This window comes from Nilaparvata lugens, chromosome 6, assembly GCF_014356525.2.
Source record: "Nilaparvata lugens isolate BPH chromosome 6, ASM1435652v1, whole genome shotgun sequence".
Taxonomy (NCBI): Eukaryota; Metazoa; Arthropoda; class Insecta; order Hemiptera; family Delphacidae; genus Nilaparvata; species Nilaparvata lugens.
Window position 1 is genome coordinate 6,954,404 of NC_052509.1, and position 19,964 is coordinate 6,974,367.

Consider the following 19,964-nt stretch of genomic DNA (forward strand, 5'->3'; position numbering starts at 1 on the left):
ATGCAAATTTTTAACGGCGTTTAAACGGCGCATGCGCTTTGTATTCAATGCCAGAGGCCCTGAAATTGATCAGGTGCGACCTGAGCCCGCCAGGTCATGAAGAACTTTCCATCGACTTCGATTAAGAAGACTTTTATCTCTTTGATGGTCTTAAATTTCAACATCAAAGCTCGGTTAAATTCTAATCGTGTTCAATTTTACGAGAACCAATCAGAGAAGCCTTCTTTTCGAAAAAGGCTTTTCTGATTGGTTCTCGTGAAATTAATCACGTTTAAAATTTAAGCGGCTTGTGTGCAACCGAGTATATATAATATTTGGTGAGGCGGGTAAATAAAAAAGGAAAATTGTTAAATAGTAACATTTATGAAATATTTATACATTAATTCGAAACAAATATTGCGAAATGTAAATAATAGTATGGAATGGGTGGCGGTGGTTGACGTGACGAGGCATGATGTGATCTTGTTTAGATGATTCATTCACAAACGTTTGGTCACCTGCAAAAGATACAATAAATTGAAAAAGGAGATATTATTAACATCAAAAACACTTCACTTGAATGGGATACTTTAATAAATTAATAAAAAAATATTGAAACTTGAATAATAAAGGGTACTTCAAGTTTCAATATTTTGTTTTATTAACATCAATCTAGTTGAAACAGAAAGACTTGCTTTTAAGCATTCAAACGCTTGCGGACTTTATAACATTATAAATTTTAGGAGACTGTAGAGCCGCTTGAATAATACTTATGCTATCTTTCATCAAGATGTATAATATTTGAGATATTTTCTCCCCGACCACAGGATATTATACAAAATATCGGGGACCGAGCTTCGATCTGAAGTACAAAAGCATAAAAAATTTATCACGAAAGAAGAAATTATAATAACATTCATAGTTCATACAGGAATGTTCTATCTAATCACAGTAAATTGAGTTCAATTCCCAGAGGAATGCAAAAATTTTCCTCACAAAGGTCCGGTTGCACAAAAGCCGGTTAAATTTTAATCCTGATTAATTTCACGTGAACCAAATCAGAGAAGACCATTTCAAAAAGATGGATCAACTGGAATTAATCAGGATTGAAAATAACCCGGCTTTTTTCAACCGGCACTAAGTACCTGATTGAATGATTACAAAAGTTCAACAGCTGAGTCAAAATTTTGACACAGTCCCACACACATGAACTTCCCATGCATTGTATCCCCTGCATGCATCCCCTGTCATCAACAGACGACGACATAATTATTATCAGCTGTTTTTCCAATGATGAATAAATATTATCCTTGATTGAATGATTACACAGCTGATCTCCCACACAGGCACACGCATCTTCTGTTATCGACAGACAACGAAATTATCATCTGTTCTTCCAATGATGAATTATCCTTTTAATGTCCTTCAGCGAGTTTTCCCAGGGATGAGACCCAGTGCAATCGAATTTTTATATTATAAACCTACTATGTTCTGAATTTCGTGAGAATCGTTAGAGCCGTTTTCGAGATCCGGTGAAATACAAACATTTAAACAGAAATCGCTCGTTTAATACTATAGTATATTTATTTCTGGAAAGCCATATAATGCCTGTACGGGAAGCTGATTTAATAATAATTAATTCGCATTGTAAAGCAAACGCACTCAGCAGCAGACAAACGGAGAAACAAGAAACATCCCCTCCCCCCCCCAGCTGGTTTGAATTATGCAATTTACACAGATGTCTTTCTGTCTCCATATTATGTCTGCTAACGTATGCATGCAGACGTTTTTTTCTCCGTATGTATGCTACTGTGGGCGTACGTCTGTACATAGACATGGAAATGGAATGTGAACTGGAAAAAATCCAACAATAAACTAGGTAGTTGAGTATGATTTGAAATCTTATCTTGGAAAATTATCCACCAATCTACAGGATTAACAGCTCTTAGTTCTGAGCTCCAAGTTGAGAAAAATGCTAAACTTGATTTGAACATACAGTGAACGTTACATGGATCTCAACTGCACTGAATGGAAATACCATTCCTATAATTTAAAACTTTCATTTCAAGAGCTAGGAAATAGTTATTTGTGCAACTAGTGCGCAAAGTGACAGTTTGCTGCACCGAAAATAACGTTTACGCACGAGCAGTAGGCTAGGGCAGAATGGTTTCTTGATTGCAGCAGAGAAACTTTGCGCACGTATTTCACATAACATTTTTCCTACAGTTACCATTGAATATGAAAAGTGTTTGATTATGGGTAAAATGATGGCTGAAATCCATAAAATGTTTGTCTATAATTTTGTTATTAATAACAACTTCCTTTAATTTATTTTAAACTTGATAATCCAATTGAAAATTAATAATTGATAATTTATTCAAATTAAAAAATAAATAAATCCAATTAATTTGAAAATTTGAATAATTTTCAGTAAATCTTAATTTCTAAATAATTTTTCAACCAATCAATTTATGAATGAAAAAAATATATGAAATAAATGAATAATTAATAATATTCAAAATGTATAATTTAATGAGTTCTCATTTCTATTTATTTTAAATCAGAAAAAATATAGATAGAACAAATTCGCATTCTAAATACACGCCAACAATGTCGACAGCTGATTAGGATGGCTGCAAGATAATACGCAAAGTATTAAGAGTACGCAAAGTAATACTTTGCGCACTAGAGCGGAAAAGTGATTCTTTGCGTTCTGTAATCAGTGCAGGAATGGTCACTTTTCAAGGTAAATGTAGGAAAATATATTTTCATTTTGAAAAACGAATCTATAAAACAATGGTCAGTAAATGTGGTGATTAAAATCAACGCTTGAGTGGGATACGACGGGGAAAACTTTGAATACTACCGATTTCTTGTCAAATCTGAGGTCCAATATTCAATAATCCAATATCGTGATCGATGACCAGGGTTCCCCGGATAGATCGTGTCAAAAATTAAAACTGTATTTTACACATAGATGGCGGCGTCACAGACCAGTATAATCATTGAAAAAATCTTCTAAAGAATAAAAACTCCCTCCAATGAGCCAACTTGATAGGGTGTTCCTGAACGCGATAGGTGAGCGCTCAATCACTAAATGCGGCAGGCAGTTGAACAATATTGGATTCGATGTCAAACGGTAGATGGAGTTGTTGCTGGTGGGGCAAATGTTGCCGGATGAGTTGGACACGTCGGGTAAGTTCACCAGATTTATCCAACATCGAATGGTCAGCCGTCTACTCAAGTTGGAACGTGAGTGGGGATACTGAACTAAGCGGTGAAAGATACGACTCTGCGTCTTATTACCGGTCCAACATCTGATTGGAGTTTGGGGAGCAAGAAATCGGATAGTGAATGGCTCGTCTAACTCACCAGTTATGTCAAACGTATATTCCAACCCATAATAGAAGGAACAGCACTCCGAAGCCAGAAAACATAGCTGCAACTAATGATACTAGTAGCTCTTTGAAAGGGTCCCTCGTGAGTTTTGTGCTCGTCACTTCGTAGACGAAAAACCAGGCGGTGAAGAAGATTCCGATCCCTAATAGAATGATGGTGAGGTGAGGAAATACTGCCGGGTTGATTGGCGAGACATATCTCGTCATTAATTCGATTTGTACCTGAAATAGTAAAGAATACATGGTAGACAAAAAATGATAAGTTATTCATCTTAATTTTCTAGAATTTGCATAATATAAATAGTAACCAGTAAGCTAGGTACTACAGTTACTATATTATAATAAATGTTTAGTACATACTAGCTAAATTAATGAATATTAAGGTTGATTATACTTTTTCAAACTAGGCACTATTGCACTATGCTAAATCCTTTCTTCGTAGAGCTATGAAAAAAAATCAAGGACCAAAAAATAGATTACTTGTTTTTATTTGAACAAGGTCTAGGAAAGATTAAACAATAAGTATGTAAGGTAACTTGTATCACATTTTATCATTTGAAGTGAAATTTTGTAGTGATGCTGTCAAGAATTAGTCATATTTATAAAATATCTAAAATGCCAATAATTGTACTTATGTGAAGCCACTCCTCGTTCACATAAAATTTGATTAGATCCTTGTGATACAACTAAAGAAATCTTAAAAATATTTTGTGGCTTGAAATTAAATAAAATTATTTACCAAACTGAAAAATTATTATAAAGAATTTTACGGTAAAATTGAATACAAACAACAGAGATGGACTTAAAGGATAGAGGTTAGAAATCGCAAAGCAATTTGGGAGCTGTAAAGTGTATTATGCACACATAACAAATGGAAGGAGTGATATAAGAATAAAATTAGAATTATATTTGTAAATGCTAAAAGAAATAAAAATAAAGAATTTAATATTACCATTGTGAAGTAGATAATAATAAGCAGTACGTGTCTCCTTGACAGAAAGCTAAACAGCCGGCTACGTTGTATCAGTTCTACCAACATATGAAATGAGTTATTGATATTTTGCAGTTTTCCCTTTTTTAAATGACTTTCTCATCCATTTTTCAGTTCTTACAAATTTTATCATGAACAAATCTTTTTTCCTCATATTTTCAAAATAGTATAGATTGTTATTTAACAATAATAGTTTTGAGGTATAAAATTAACAGCTGTTCATTTTCTATGAGACAGGTCACGTGACACAAAATTTGCTTCCGTTGTGAGATCATAAAAAACGAAAACGTATTTGGCTGTCAGTTCTCGGGTTCAAGTATGCATGCTAATTTACTTGTGAGTGATATTTTATTGCTTTCAATTGCAAATTATATTGCAAGCAGATCATTATCTTAATAGTAAAATTTTTATGCAACTGATTGTGTATCAACAATTCCATTCATAACCCTATATGGCAGGTTGTCTAACCATTGATGTTTCTATTGAACGTTGAATCAAAAAGGTTAGTGATGAATTTGGGCCGATTTCAGTGAGCTGTATCAGTGTTTACATTTTTCGTTTTGGTAAATATTATTGAAATTTTACGTGTAACATAATTCTAAACCACCAAAAGTGCATTACAATTGTCTAATTGATGACTAGTTTCTATTGTGAACGTTCGCCGGAAAGCTTACCACCTACTAGCTGTCAAATTTGAAACATGGACCTTCTTCATTGTTGAAATGTCCACAACCGTCTTTTGAAAGCTGGAACATTCGGATAACAGTAAAAGGTGAGTTAATTTTATGTTGAATTCTAGACTTTTTTAGTATGGTATGCTGAAATTACAAAATGTTGAACGGTTGATTAAAGAAAAAATAGGTTAACCTATCACAATGGTTTGGAATCAATGGGCTGCAACCTGAACTAAATTACTCATAATGCACTGATTAGATTGTTCTCAACAAGCTAATTCTAAGCTCTTTCAATGTCTTTTGCTGTGGTTTTCAGTGGGCGTAATACGTTAATATTACTTGAATACTTGAAGTCGTTGCCAATGACTGGGGTCTCGAGATAGGCAGTGTCAAAAAAAATTCTGTCACATAGAATAATAAAAACTGCTTTTCATGTTGTGGAGGTGCTAGATCTGCAAAAAGGGACTCCTCCATCAATTCCCCCAACGAGTAGAGTGGTCTATCAATAAGTTTGCTCTTCACAATCGCATAGAACCTGGAGTTTGATTTGTGTCCTATCTCCTTGGGAATAGGCCTACTGTTGAAAAATAGTATAGCTTGTGTTGGGAAGCTGTTGCAAGATATCTCCAAAGAGGCAGCATGTCTGGTGTTGTATTGATGTATATCACCTCTTCTGTACATCAGATCCCGGTTTTCCTTTATGTACATCACTGAGCGCAGTACATACTTGTTGCACACAGTGAGGATTCCAAGACTCCTGAAGAGAGGTCGGCAATGTTCCCTAAAGTCGGAGAAGGTCTTTATCCTGATGGCTTTTTCTGCTGGAGCAGAACATCATGGACGGTTGGTTAATGACCCCACAGCAGCAGCCCATTGAATCTTCATTCATATGAAAAATCTACTTAACTTAGTTGGAGTTTTTGGTTTGCTAAACTATTATTGGAAACATATTCAATAATGCTCTCGTCTTCAAAAATCAACACATTGCTTAAAAAGTTGAGTGATCGATCTACTTTACGCCGCTTCCACACTCTTGTCAAAAGCTTACAAGTGTTGACAAGCGCCAGAGTGTGGATAGCTACTATGTCACTGCAGCCGTCACACTCTCGTCAAGTCGCTTGCTGTATGCATCTATACGGGCGGAGTAATGGCAAGTGATGCCATAGTAACCATCCATACTCTTGCATTCGTCAACATTTATACGCTTTTGGCATATACAGCGAGCCGCTTGGCGGGAGTGTGGCGCTAGCATTAGACTTGTTGACCGAGCGAAGTGAGGTCTAATATTCAAGTTGACGGTTTGGCATTTCTCTTAATGTTTAAATGTTTTTATGTTGCTCATTTACGGCGAAACGCGGTAATAGATTTTCATGAAATTTGACAGGTATGTTCCTTTTTTAATTGCGCGTCCACGTATATATAAGGTTTTTGGAAATTTTGCATTTCAAGGATAATATAGAAGGAAAAATGAGCCTCCTTCATACGCCAATATTAGAGTAAAAATCAGACTATAGAATTATTCATCATCAATCAGCTGACAAGTGATTATACAGATGTGTAGAGAAGTCAGTCTATTTCTGTATTTCCATAAGGTCTATAGTTTCAATCAGGCACTTGTGGATGAGAATACTGCGTGAGTTCTACTGTTCACAGAACTACTAGTACAGCTGTACTTTAGAAGGCAGTGGAAACGTCAAACTGGCAACAGCGCGCTCCTATAATTCCCACTGACTAGTATGTATATGGGTTTCAAACCCATATGTATTACCTAGATTCCCATATAATTATATTACCTTATGTATTAGATTCAGTCAGCAAGACATGGCAGCCTCACATTGAACAACTCAGCGAGAAATTATTATCTGCCGTGTACGTGATTAGAAGACTGACTTACATATTGGGATAAAAGGTAGCTCTCACTGCATACCACGCTCTGGTCGCTTCCCACTTGAGATATGGCATAGTGGCCTGGAGATCAGGCTCGCAATCAGATACTGGTGATTCAGAAAAAGCACCAAGAACCATCCTGGGGGTGAAATTGGTGGAGCATTGCAAGCCACTCTTCCAGATATACAGCTGCTTACAGTGACCTCGCTTTACATCCTGGAGACAACCACTATGGCAAGGAGAGCATGCCCTGCACTCAGGAGAGACAAACATCAACATAACACAAGAAACAGTAAGGACATGGATTTACCATAGCAAAATTCAAAGACTTCCCAGCCTATGCAAGAGCCTTCTTCAATTTGCTGCCGGCAGACCTGAAGGACATAGAGAACATAAAATTTCGCTGCCGTACTGAGGAGATATTTGACAGTATGACCATATTATAAGCTGAGGGAATTCATTGAGGACCATACATTTCAACACCTGCCTGTTCAAGCAGCAGATACCACATGACCTCCTCAAAAATGAGGGAGGAATTACGATTCCCCGGTCTCTGACTACGGAGAAGTCTTGTAAGCATAACAAGTAAGCATTGGGTCACCAGAGAGCAACCATTGGTGGCCAAGTGTAGAACACGCTGGGAGACCAGGATTGGCTGCCAGGCTGGCAACCCTAGTTTGACAACAGTCCGGTCGCTAAAATTTGGTGACCATATAGTGAAGTCCACGTTATAACGGCAATATAAGCGTTGTAAGTGTAATAAGAGCATAACGAACTCAAGCCCATCGAATCGCTTGGCGGCCCACTGGTGGCCGAATACGAGCCATAAGGTCAGACATTTCTACATGGCCAATGGATTAATATTTTAGATAGCCACTTTGAATCATTTATCAATATTATGATAACGATATCTGTCTGTACTAGCCAGCTCCTCACACCCCCTCTATTGAAGAGAAGTCAGTAGGCAGAATTGTTTATTTGCTGTTAACATCAACAGGCGAAAACCGGCCGCAAAAATGGATTCCTAAGCTCGTCACAATAGGTTATGTGCTATGCGAGTGTCTTTTTCCACACACAAGACTTACCGAATCGATGTGACTGGATATTCGAATCAGGTAGGATACATTATAACTCAAAGAACCACCAAGAACACACTTCACTCTAGACAATTCAATTAAACACTTTAAATTTACTAAAATTTCGGAGCAAACTAAACAAGCTTTTCACAGGGAAGCTCAGTGCTACCAACCTTCTATTCTATTCTATTCTATTCTTTATCGATATTATTCACTGATATTGATGTACTGATTCAAAATTTGATGGCTTTTGATAAGATTGAACAGACAGATGAACAACGTTGTGTTTCTAGGAAATGACAGAGTTATCTGCTTTGTCAAATGACAGACAAGGAAGAATAGTGACACCAATTTTAATCAAATACTACCATTATAACGTGGACCTCACTATAGTATTGTGCAGTTCATTTGACGTTATTGTTCATTTTATTGACGTTATTCTCATTCATCATTGACGTTATACACAGTGTGATTTCCGCTAACATATACGTTCTCTCTCATCTTCATAGATGAGTTATGTTGGTAATCTGGAGTATTTTCGATTATTATAATTAGATCACCTTTAATTCAATACAGAGAAACCTATCATTAAGTTGAGCGTTTTTCATTAATCTAAATTTATATTGTATTGCTTAATCTCGGAAAAATTCACTGTTCATATGTTTTAATTTGCATAAAATCTCTGTCCCCATTCTTGAGTTTTATAGAAAAATCAATCTCTTCCATTCCACCTTCTTTAAACAGCTTATCAGCATACCGTCGCATGCAACTACATGTATGTTTGAAAGTCTGAATTAGATTCGTTTTGAGGACACTCCAACCTGTAGTAGTTATTATAGTATTGTAGTTATATTACAAGTGTGACCTGATTCAAGATTCTCTCGACTTTTTAAGTTTTGTACATCATCTCTGTAAGGCTCAACTCACACTGACGCGACTCAGGTCGAGAAGAGACTCGACTCTAGTGGAGAGCATGTGTTTACAAATTGTGACACTCAGACCAGTCGATTCTAATCTCCGCGACGTCACCACTTGGAAACACATGCACTCGACTAGTAAGAGTCGAGTCTCTTCTCGACCTGAGTCGCGTGAGTGTGAGTTGAGTAATTGATGATATGAGCAACATCGCAATCCCTACAAAGTGAAAATAAATTGATTGGATCAATTTTTTAATCTAATATTAAGGCTTCTAATTTCTCATCAACTCACTGCAAAAGATCCAACAATTCCCTAGAATCAATTGTTGAATGATTTTTTAATCCAATATGGAGGCTTCTAATTTCTCATCAACTCACTGCAAAATATCCAACAATTCCCTGGGTAGATCGTATCAAATAACTGGTATTCTATGGCCAAAACTAGACATCACCATTTTCAAAGGAGCACATAATGGTATAGTAACAGTGATAAGATAATAGTAATATATTGGTTGATGATAGAGATAACATTAATACCAGATTCGTGGTTGAGTAATGTATCTCATTCCGATAATTAGATAGCAGACTTTGAAAAAAATTGGGTAACACATTTGTTGATCGTTGATGATAGAAAAGTTTACATATTTAATAAGTTTACAAAATTTTACACTACCTATCTTTCAGATTACTTCTTTGGACCTGTATCAATTAATTATCAATTTCCATTATCTTTATTCTTCATTGATTTATACAATAAGTACATCAACAAAGTGATAGGGGGAGAAAAAATAAGGTAATATATAATGCAGCATGTTCTTTTATTAATATACTGTAATGCCTTACCTATCATATTTTTTCTCGTCAAATTTCTTCAGAGTTACTCTAAACTTATAAGATTATTGACCGAGCGAAGTGAGGTCTTTATGTTTATATGTTCCGCATTTACGGCAAAACGCGGTAATAGACTTTCATGAAATTTGACAGGTATGATCCTTTTTAAATTGCGCGTCGACTTATTTACAACGTTTTTGGAAATTTTGCATTTCCAGGATAATATAAAAGGAAAAGGAGCCTCATCCATACACCAATATTAGAGAAAAAATCAGACTATAGAATTATTCATCATAAACCAGCTGTCGAGTGATTATAAATTGCATGCAATTCAATATCTCAATGTAACTTATTGAAAACACAGCTGTTGTGTGGACTATTAATTGCATGCAGTGAGGTATGCAATTGATAACTCGAAATAGCATAGTATTTTCTCCCGACTTTTCTCTGCTTTCAACTCGATAAGCTTTTGATGATAGCAGCATAGCTGTTCACAACAAATTATTAGCATTGTCGTTACAACAACCCAAACAGCCAGTTTTTTATACACCAATATCTAGCCGACACGACAGGGACAGGACATAATTTGCTCTGATTGACAGTATTAGAGGAGGCTGTGGTTTATAACTGCGCGAGGTCTACTGTTCACAGAACTACTAGTATTATTGTTAGGTGCTAAAGATAACATTCGTCCTAGATTCTGATAAATGATAACAAAAGGTAGATAGGTGTAACGCATGATGATGATGATTTTGAAGATGTAATGCCACCTTTTTCTGTTATTTTCTACGTTTTTATTGACATCTGTAGGATCGTTTCAGTTCATTTTCCACTCTGATTTCGGTTCATTCAATTCAATGAAGTCGGTAGAGATGAAGATGTCTCGTAGGAAGAAAACCGGGTCACACAGTCTAGTATACTGTTAGTGATTAAGTGTATCACTGGATCACAATGAAAGAAACAGAGAAGAGCTTGGGAAAATGCCTCATTAGAATGACAATTAATGTTGCATTAAATAGAACTTCTTTCTAGAGGTTGCCAAGTTTCTGCCATTATTTATCATTTAGTATAATTCAAGACCGTGGTATTTACTGATATTTCAAAAGTTGTTTTATTGTGTTATTTATTTGATAAGGAACTATATAAGTCAATGTATTAATTTTTATTATAATAAATTCGTAAAAATACTTACCTATCTCGATAGTTCTATTCAATATTTTATCATAATTTTTTCTAAAAAAACTAGATTTTCGTAGTATCATTCGAGACCACGGTACCGTATTTACTGATATTTCAAAATCATATTGTCTTATTTATTTGATGATAATTATCGAAGCTACTGAATCAATTTTTTTATTATAATAAATTAGTAAAAAAACACTTACTTATCTCAATAGGTCTATTTAATATTTTGTCATAATTTATTTCTGAAGCCTAGTTATTATTTAGTAGGCTAGTTATTATTTATAAATTTAAATTCATTTTTTTTAAATTTTATCCAAAAGTACCTACAACTCGAACTTAATCCTTTCCGCTTTCTTTAAAGATAATTTCAAATCAGTTAAATAGCAGGAACTATCTAATTATTCGAACGAGGTCTGTTCAAAAAGTTGTATATCCAGTCAAAAATCAATCAAACTAGAATTGATATTCATGTGATATTGATATTCAACAAATCGCCAAAAAGCATAAGAGATGAAAATTCATTAAAGGAATAAATCAATATATATAGTCAATCATAATTATTTATCTAAGCATAATATTGATAATTAGGTGATAAAAATAGTTTTGAAAGCCTATTAAATTTTTTGTATAGTCCAAGCTCACTAGATACAAACTATAACAGATAAACTGAAGAACAAGTGGAATTTGTAAAAAAATCTATTGTGTAAGCAAAGTTAAATTCAATGGAAGCAGAATATGATTTTAAGTGAGAAAATGTTGGGAGATTATTTCAACTCTATCTCTAGCTACTATTTCTCTGCTCATTAAAAGTATATCACACCCCAAATGAGCCAGGAATAGACTGGCGCATTTCCTGAGCTATTTCCACGTTTCCACCCCACTAGTGTGTGACAGCCTAATGCTACATATGAGTGATGTTTGCTAAGGTGTACATGGCATGGTCTTGCGACAAGCTTACATGTTCATGTACTCTGACATGAGCTGAGTGGACTAGACTTATGTATACATATCCACATTCTGCATCAATCATAATATTCTTGTCTGATTTTATTGTATTAACTTGATCCATTATTTAAAAATACATTTGATCTTGAACCAATATTACACATGGTTTATGGTTTATCTTTATCCCCACCAATTTGCCTAACATTAAAATATTACATATATTTTCCCCCACCCGATTATCAGGCTTGTTTCTCAACTTTGTATAGTTCGTAAAGTAACTGATTTTATAAAACACTTATTGACAAGGGCTGCTTTTAAATTAATAAAACAAAATAGTTGTTCAACTATTTTAAAGGTTTTCAAAGAATGAAGGGTACTATAAGATTTATTTTGTTTTATTAACTGTTTTTATTAAGTTATTTGTTTTATTGTCTGTTTACTTATTCATCCACTTTGCATATTGATCTAATATCTGTATTGTAATCGAATACTGTATTTCTATTTAATACTCTTAATTTACCATATATAATACCATCTAGGATATAGAATATATTGATCATAATTTTATCAATAATCGAGATTTATATTCCAATAGAAAACATTTTTCATTATGATAATTTTTACCGTCAGGTTTAGGTTATTTATTGATAGATAGCTGTTTATTTTTGGTGAATATTATGTTCACAAGTTGCCTTGTTGATATAGAATGAAGTTATCAAATTCATTTATTTTTAATTCTTTATCTATGAACAATGATGATGATGATAACCATCGATACTGAGTTTTATCTGATGCTATTATGTCAACGTTTTCCGTAATCAAAAAAATCCAGACGTCATGTTTTTCTTCAAATTCAACTTCCATCACGAACTCCAATTACGGTTATCTATCTGATATAGTTTATGATAGGAAACGACATAGGGAGAACTCGAGTTAAAGAATTATCCGTCTCTCCATAAATTATTGTTTCTAATCTTCCTTTGATAAAAACAGTGACAAGTGACAGAGAAGTAGGATATTAGGCCCAACTATTTTATAATTTTTGCAATTCAACTAGCATTTCTCATTTTGTATATATTTCTCACTATAAATTTTAGAATTCATAAAAAATATTACAATACATTACTTGAAATTTTAAACAGCTTTCCTCATTTTATAATACTGATAAAATTATAATATAATTATTATATTTCTCAACATAAATTTTGGAGTTCATGGAACTTGATATCACAATAGTATGGAACAAGCATTACCCTGACATTCTAATATGCCTGAATCGCCTGCAAAATATATATCGAAATTCTTTAGGTTGGCCTTGAGGCCTTGACCTTATTTCATGCTTATTATTTGAAGGTGTCAAGTGCCTACTTGGCACTCCAACTTTTAGCTGCTAATTAGTCTATATAAAAACTTTGGAAATCAATATTAAGATAAGTAATTCGCCTCTTGGAAGCGAATATGCAGTATTTGATACTGTCCACTTGTTTTTTAGTAGAGAATACGGTTTTTAACCTATTGAAAATAAATTTTTAATTGTCAACCACTTTTTAATATTATAATTCACACAGAACCTGGTTTCGTAGCTTTACCAGCCACATCTTAGTAAAGCCACGAAACCAGGTTCTGTGTATATTATATTTTATAATAATAAAAAGTGGTTGACAATTTAAAATTTGTGTTTTCATTATGGAAAAGTACCACAAAATCACACACATCCCAACTGTAAGGTTTTTAACCTTTTAAATTTAACCTTTTTCAAGGAATCTTGTTATTTAGTTCCCGTTTTTCATCTTTTTGAAAGTTACCGCTAAGATATTTTATCACTATGAAAGTTATTATGCTAGTAACATCGTAAGCAATAATTATTAACATATGCCATTTTTGAATCATGTTATTTTCGTTTATTAATATTGTCATTTAATTGATAAATTGTCATCTTAATGATGATTTGGTAAAAATTGTCATTTTAATTTTGTTATCAATTCTTTTGAACTCATAATTTAATTTGTCATCTACTGTCCCCATTGTATGTAATATTGTCGTAGACATGAAATCCACAAAAAAGCTAATAGTAAAAGTTTGATCACAAGAATTAGTATAATAGTAGGTACATAGTTTGTACATTGATAACTTGAAGAATAATATATTTGTTTCTATAAACATCCTATTGGAAGCTCGATTATTATTATTATTTAATTATAGGATATAATGAAATTTAGATTAATTAAATCTACACTTTTGCCAACCGGTAGGGATATCTTGCTTCACTTTCTCATTCTTATTCAAATACTTGAAAACAAACACTTGACGGATTGAAGATCAAATATTTCCATAAATAAGAAAATATTATCTATCTAGTCACCAATACTTTGTTTGATATAGGCTTCCTTGTAGTAGGCTGTATAATATCTACACATAAACTATGGCTTCAATCTTAGCTCAGTTGTAGTTGAGCAAAGTTCAGTTAATCATGTTGAGTGTGTTTCAAAAGCGGTTCAAAGATTTGTACAACAATTGGATTGCTCATGAAGGGTTTGGATAGTTTTTGTTTTATTTCATTAGGTTTTTTTAGTTTTATGTCCATATTCCATTCAAGTTATCCTTTATCTTTGCACTGAACTCTGATTTTTTCTCGATTTTGTTCTTTATTAATCTCTATATTGTAGTTCCATTTCTAGGTTATTATTAATATGATCTATATGTTTATTAGTGATGTCTAATATTATTAGTTGTATCCCATTTTTTCTGTGACTAATAATTAATACATTTTTGTGTTATAGAAGTTGTTACTGTATTACTTACTCTAAAAATCTCTGATTACTATTGCAGTCTTATCTTCATTCAATTCCTTTTCAATTTATTTTATTATTGACCGAGCGAAGTGAGGTCTAAGAGCTTGTTCACATGACAGCGACTTACGCTCGGTTGTCGCGCGGCTCGATTTGCCAGTCTCGTACACATGACAGCGATTCATGAGCGATTTGCCCTCGGTCAAGTCTGAGATATTACAACCGCCGCGATTCGCCGGCGACTACTAAAACCTAGCGATCGCGCGACAACCGAGCGTAAATCGCTATCATGTGAACAGGCTCTTAGATTCAAGTCGACGGTTTGGCATTTCTCTTAATGTTTAAATGTTTATATGTTGCGCATTTACGGCGAAACGCGGTGATAGATTTTCATGAAATTTGACAGGTATGTTCCTTTTTAAATTGCGCGTCGACGTATGTACAAGGTTTTTGGTAATTTTGCATTTCAAGTATAATATAAAAGGAAAAAGGAGCCTCTTTCATACGCCAATATTAGAGTAAAAATCATACTATAGAATTATTAATCATAAATCAGCTGACAAGTGATTACACAGTGGACAAGCCAGTCTATTGCTGTATTTCCATAAGGTCTATAGTTTCAATCAGGTACTTGTGGATGAGAATACTGCGTGAGGTCTACTGTTCACAAAACTACTAGTTTTAATTATTAGTTTTCGTCTTGTGATACCTGATTTCAAGTACATCCTCTTAATTCATCCACTGTTCTCACACTGAACAAATGTTCGACATAGCCTACATGTTCGGCACACATGTTTGTTGAGGAGCTCAGGGACAAACATTTTAAGAAGTTTGGACAATCATTGTTTGTCAAACAAAAAATTACTGTTCTTCCAAAAATTGTCATTGTTGACAGCTGTAAAACATAAAAAACCTGTTCTTCCCACTTACAAATATTCTGTTTGGTGACGCGTCCACACTGGCCACGGGGAAACATTGTTTGTCAAACATAATAAAATTTGCCCAAACTTTTTCAACAAACATGTTTGTCGAACATTTTTGTTCAGTGTGGACACGGCTTAACTGTTGAGGTGTAAAATTACGTCTTTCAATAGAAGCAATGCAACGAGATGTAATCGCAAATCGTAATCTTACGAAGGCGATTAAATTTAATGCATGTACGTGCAAAATACTAAATAGATGTATTTTATGATTTATTTGTGGCTCTGTTACTGAATGAATGAATACGACGTGGATTAAGGAATTCAAAGTGCCGTTCGCACAAAAGCCGGCCAAATTTTAACCGTAATTGATTCCACGAGAACCAATCAGAGAAACCGGCTTTTCAAAAAAGCCTTCTCTGATTGGATCTCGTAAAGTTAATCAGGGTTTAAATTTAACCGGCTTCCATGCAACCGGGCCTTCGATTGATAGTGAATATCAAACCTACAAAAGCACTTAAATTAAAAATTGAAAGCTGGATAAAGACAGAAGATATCATACCTAAAATATTTTAATTTGATGTACATATACTGTCTTCCTCAGTTCCTCTGAATTTATTATTAGTAGGGCTATACTCCCAGATTAATTTTCTCTCTCTGAGTTTAAGTTTTATTTTTTGTGTCATGTGTACTGTATTGTATTGTTTTTCTAATTCTCTCTTTGCTTACAAAAGGAATTGCATATATGCTACAAATGAATTACATTATGTTACTAAATGGATTACATATGTACAATGAATTGTAGATTAATAATTACATGAATCATCTCTTTTTCTTTTGAGTTTTTAAATTATTATGAATTCATTCTAGTTTTTCTGCTCTCTTAGTATTTCACTCTTAGTACTTCTTTTTTTCGGATTAAAATTTTATTTTATTTTTTTCTAGTTTTTCATACATTCCATATGTTTTTTTCTTTATTATATTTTTCTATTTTCGACTGAATCTCAAGCCACTAATTATAGCCGACTGATTACTCGTTGCCATCGCTCAAACTACTTAGTTTTGCTGGTAACGCCAATGATAATATTATAATCGATTTTTAAATGGAAAATATTTTAATTTTAAGTTTTTGCAATGTATTGTTTATGAAAATTTTTATATTTTCCACATTTGTAAAGTTTGTTTAATGATTTTGGCAATAAATATTTCTTTATTTTCTTTCAATAAATTGCGGAGTGCTCAATATCAAGAATAGTCATTGGTGACATAATAGCTGCTGTCAAACAGCTGTTTTTTGTTCGAAGCCTCTCGCTAATTATTACAAAACATGAATGATGAACATGAGTGTACACACATGTGTACATCATGCATGTCCTTTCGTTGGTCCCCAGCCTTGCACTAGTAGTTCTGTGAACAGTGGACCTCACGCAGTATTCTCATCCATAAGTACCTTATGTCACCTGTTTTAAATGTTAACAAACTCAGTTCACGTTTGAATTTGTATTCCATATGATATAATTCATCCAGTTCCGTGATAATCTTTCCATCTGATGAAAATTAATTTTTTACAATCAAAAATATTATAATTTCTTCAGCATTATTTAGTTCATTTGATTATTTTCAATCACCTATTAAATTAGTTTTTTCGAATGTGAGAATATTGATACTGATGGGGACGCATAATAATACCATGACTGCAAAACAAAATATTGAAACTATAGACCTTATAGAAATACAGAAATAGACTGGCTTCTCCAGACATCTTTGTAATCACTTGTCAGCTGATTGATTATGGATAATTCTATAGTCTGATTAATCCTATCTTCAGAGTAGATGATAATATATATAGTGATATCGGAGTATGGAGGAATTCCTTTTCTTTTCATATTATCCTTAAAATGCGAAATTTCAAAAATCTTGTTTATACATGGACGCGCAGTTGAAAAAGGAATATTTCTGCCAAATCTCATAGAATTCTATCAACGCGTTTGGCCGTAATTGCCTTACATACAGAAAATCCGAGTTAAAACATAGACCTCACTACGTTCGGTCAATGAATCTCACTAGAAAAATTTTGTCGATTGAAAGTTATTAAATGTTTGCTCGAATTTACAATAATTTGACTGTACACGTTCATTGATTTTTCAGTAATTGATTTGTATTGTTGTTGTGTTGACAGTGGTGGAAGGAGAGAGAGAAGAGGCGATGGAATGAGTGAGGAGGAGGAGCTGCTGGCACGGGCGGCCGAGGAGCGAGCAGCGATTGTCGGCCGATATCGGCTGGGCCGGCAGGATGGGGCGCCACAGGTGGACGCCTGGGAGGATCCCGAGTTCAAGATATACCAGGTCACCGACCGATATGGATTCATACAGTGAGTAGAAACTGCCCAAATGGTCGTTATTTTACAATAGAATTTGATAGCACCATTTTGTTATGTTGGTTTGCTGGAACCGAGGATCCCTGGGGCAAGTGTACAAATCGGGTAACACCTCAAAGTTTTCTTTCTTGGGTGGCTCTTCAGTTGCATCTATCACTTTAGGAATGCATATAATTCATCAATCTCCACAGCTTCTGGGTTATCATCAAAACCTCTGTTTGTATCCATTTTTGAAATGAAGTAAATAAGTTATTTAGAATTTAGATTATGCACAACTGAGTTCAACCTCGATATGTAAGAATATGTAATTAGTTGTAATATGTAAAGGTGCGTACAGACACACGCTCCGCTCCGCAATCGAACGTCACTCGAGCAGATCGATTGATGATCGCAAGTGGAGCAAGAGTGGAACGCGAGAAGAGCGTGTAAAGGTGCGTACAGAATACGCGCCGCGAACATGAGCAATTCACTTTTAATCAGCTGACTGACTATATCTGTATTTTTACAGAAACGGTAAGATACATATATAAAAAGCTTGGCATCAGCTGATTAAAAGTGAATTGCTTATGTTCGCGGCGCGTATATCTGTACGCACCTTAACAGAGCTCGAGCTTGGCAAGTTCCTAGGGCGAACTAACCAATAGTTGCGCATGCGCGGTTAATATTTTTGTTGGATCAGTTACGGAAATTACGATCTCTGTGTTAGCATATAAATTTATCAAAATCAATAATTAATTATTAAATCATGTAAAATTATAAAAACATTTTTAATAATAGGTACCAGCATATTAGAATTTAGAAGAAAGAAGCCACACCTAACCACCTTTCAAGATATTGACAGATATAACCTTTTTGTAATAAAACATCAACATAGACGCAACAAACAATAATTATCATAAATTTATTATATAAACATAATGTATTATTATGCTACCTAGAAATCCCCTGCTCAGAATATTTTATTTAGATTTGTCACCCGATCAGCTGGATTGAACGTTTCACATTTGTGAGGTTAGGTTGTAGCAAAGTCAACAATACGACAAGCGCGCAATCATCCTTCGAACCTATTTCGAACCTCTAGCGATCCCTTGCGTAACATCTCGCGTAACGTTCATGATCGGAGCGAGTGCGGAGCGTGTTCGAGGCGCGTATATCTGTTCGCACCTTAAGAATACATATAAAGGTGCGTACAGACTTTCGCTCTGCTCCGCAACCGAACGTCACTCAAGTAGAGCGATTGATGATCGACCGGGGAGCAAGAGTGGAACGCGAGAAGAACTAAAATCTCCCGTAACGTTCATGATCGGTGCGAATGCTGATCGGGGGCGGAGCGATTGCGGTGCGATGGCAGAACGAGGGCGGATTGCGCGGAGCGGGTTGGAGGCGCGTATATCTGTACGCAGCTTTAGAGTGACCGTAGTCGAGTGGATTAGATGCTAGCTTTATAATTCAGAGACCCGGGTTCTAATCCCGGCATGGGCAAGATACTTTTCTCGAGGCACTCCCGCGTTTCGGATGGACACGTTAGATCGTCGGTCCCAGCTGCCTAAAAAAGCCTGTTGTTAGGTAATGTCAGAGGCCCTGAAATTCATCAGGTGTGACCTGAAAATCATACTGAAAACCTGACAAACAAATAACTTGTAAAGCTGAAAACTAGTTGATGAACTGAAAACTTGTCAAACTATTAATAGTCTGTATAACTTGGCCTTCTATCCGAAAAAAATTTCAGCGTTGCCAAATTGTGAAAAATTGCAACTTTCTCAATTTCCTAATTCAACCACAGATTTTTTTGTAGAATATCATCCCCGATATTCCAGTATCGCTGAAAAAGTTTCAGGGTTGAAGGATTAAAAGGATTTTTTTTTTTAATTGAGAACAGAGCGAAAATATGTTTTTTCTATTGAATATCACCTCTCTAAGAGTCATGGGGTGACTCAATAAGTAAGAATTTCACATTAAAAACGGGTAGATTGTCTCCTTTCTATTGGTGTCTGG

General features: G+C 34.6%; 2 protein-coding genes across 2 annotated transcripts in view; one reads left to right on the forward strand and one right to left on the reverse strand.

Annotated features, from left to right (window-relative positions):
- Positions 1 to 344: 344 nt before the first annotated feature.
- LOC111055961 (transmembrane protein 258) lies at positions 345 to 4,545 on the reverse strand. Its single transcript, XM_022343265.2, has 3 exons — positions 4,330 to 4,545; positions 3,352 to 3,599; positions 345 to 497 (listed from the first exon to the last, which is right to left on the reverse strand). The coding sequence occupies exons 1-2, from the start codon at positions 4,414 to 4,416 to the stop codon at positions 3,360 to 3,362; spliced, it is 327 nt and encodes a 108-aa protein (XP_022198957.2). The 5' UTR covers positions 4,417 to 4,545; the 3' UTR covers positions 345 to 497; positions 3,352 to 3,359.
- A 456-nt stretch (positions 4,546 to 5,001) lies between these two features.
- LOC111055959 (USP6 N-terminal-like protein) overlaps positions 5,002 to 19,964 on the forward strand; it is a 47,962-nt gene continuing 32,999 nt past the window's right edge. Inside the window, exons 1-2 of the mRNA XM_039430039.1 lie at positions 5,002 to 5,140; positions 17,772 to 17,963. Coding sequence (XP_039285973.1) covers positions 17,803 to 17,963 — 161 coding nt within the window. The 5' untranslated portion in view covers positions 5,002 to 5,140; positions 17,772 to 17,802. The remainder of the gene's footprint in view (positions 5,141 to 17,771; positions 17,964 to 19,964) is intronic.

What these genes read in the sequence shown, in the direction of transcription:
- LOC111055961 (XM_022343265.2), bottom strand. Translation starts at nt 4,416, where the DNA reads ATGTTGGTAGAACTGATACAACGTAGCCGGCTGTTTAGCTTTCTGTCA. An exon ending in TTATTATCTACTTCACAATG is followed by an intron (nt 3,600 to 4,329) that starts GTAATATTAAAT and finishes TTACTATTTCAG; the next exon opens with GTACAAATCGAATTAATGAC.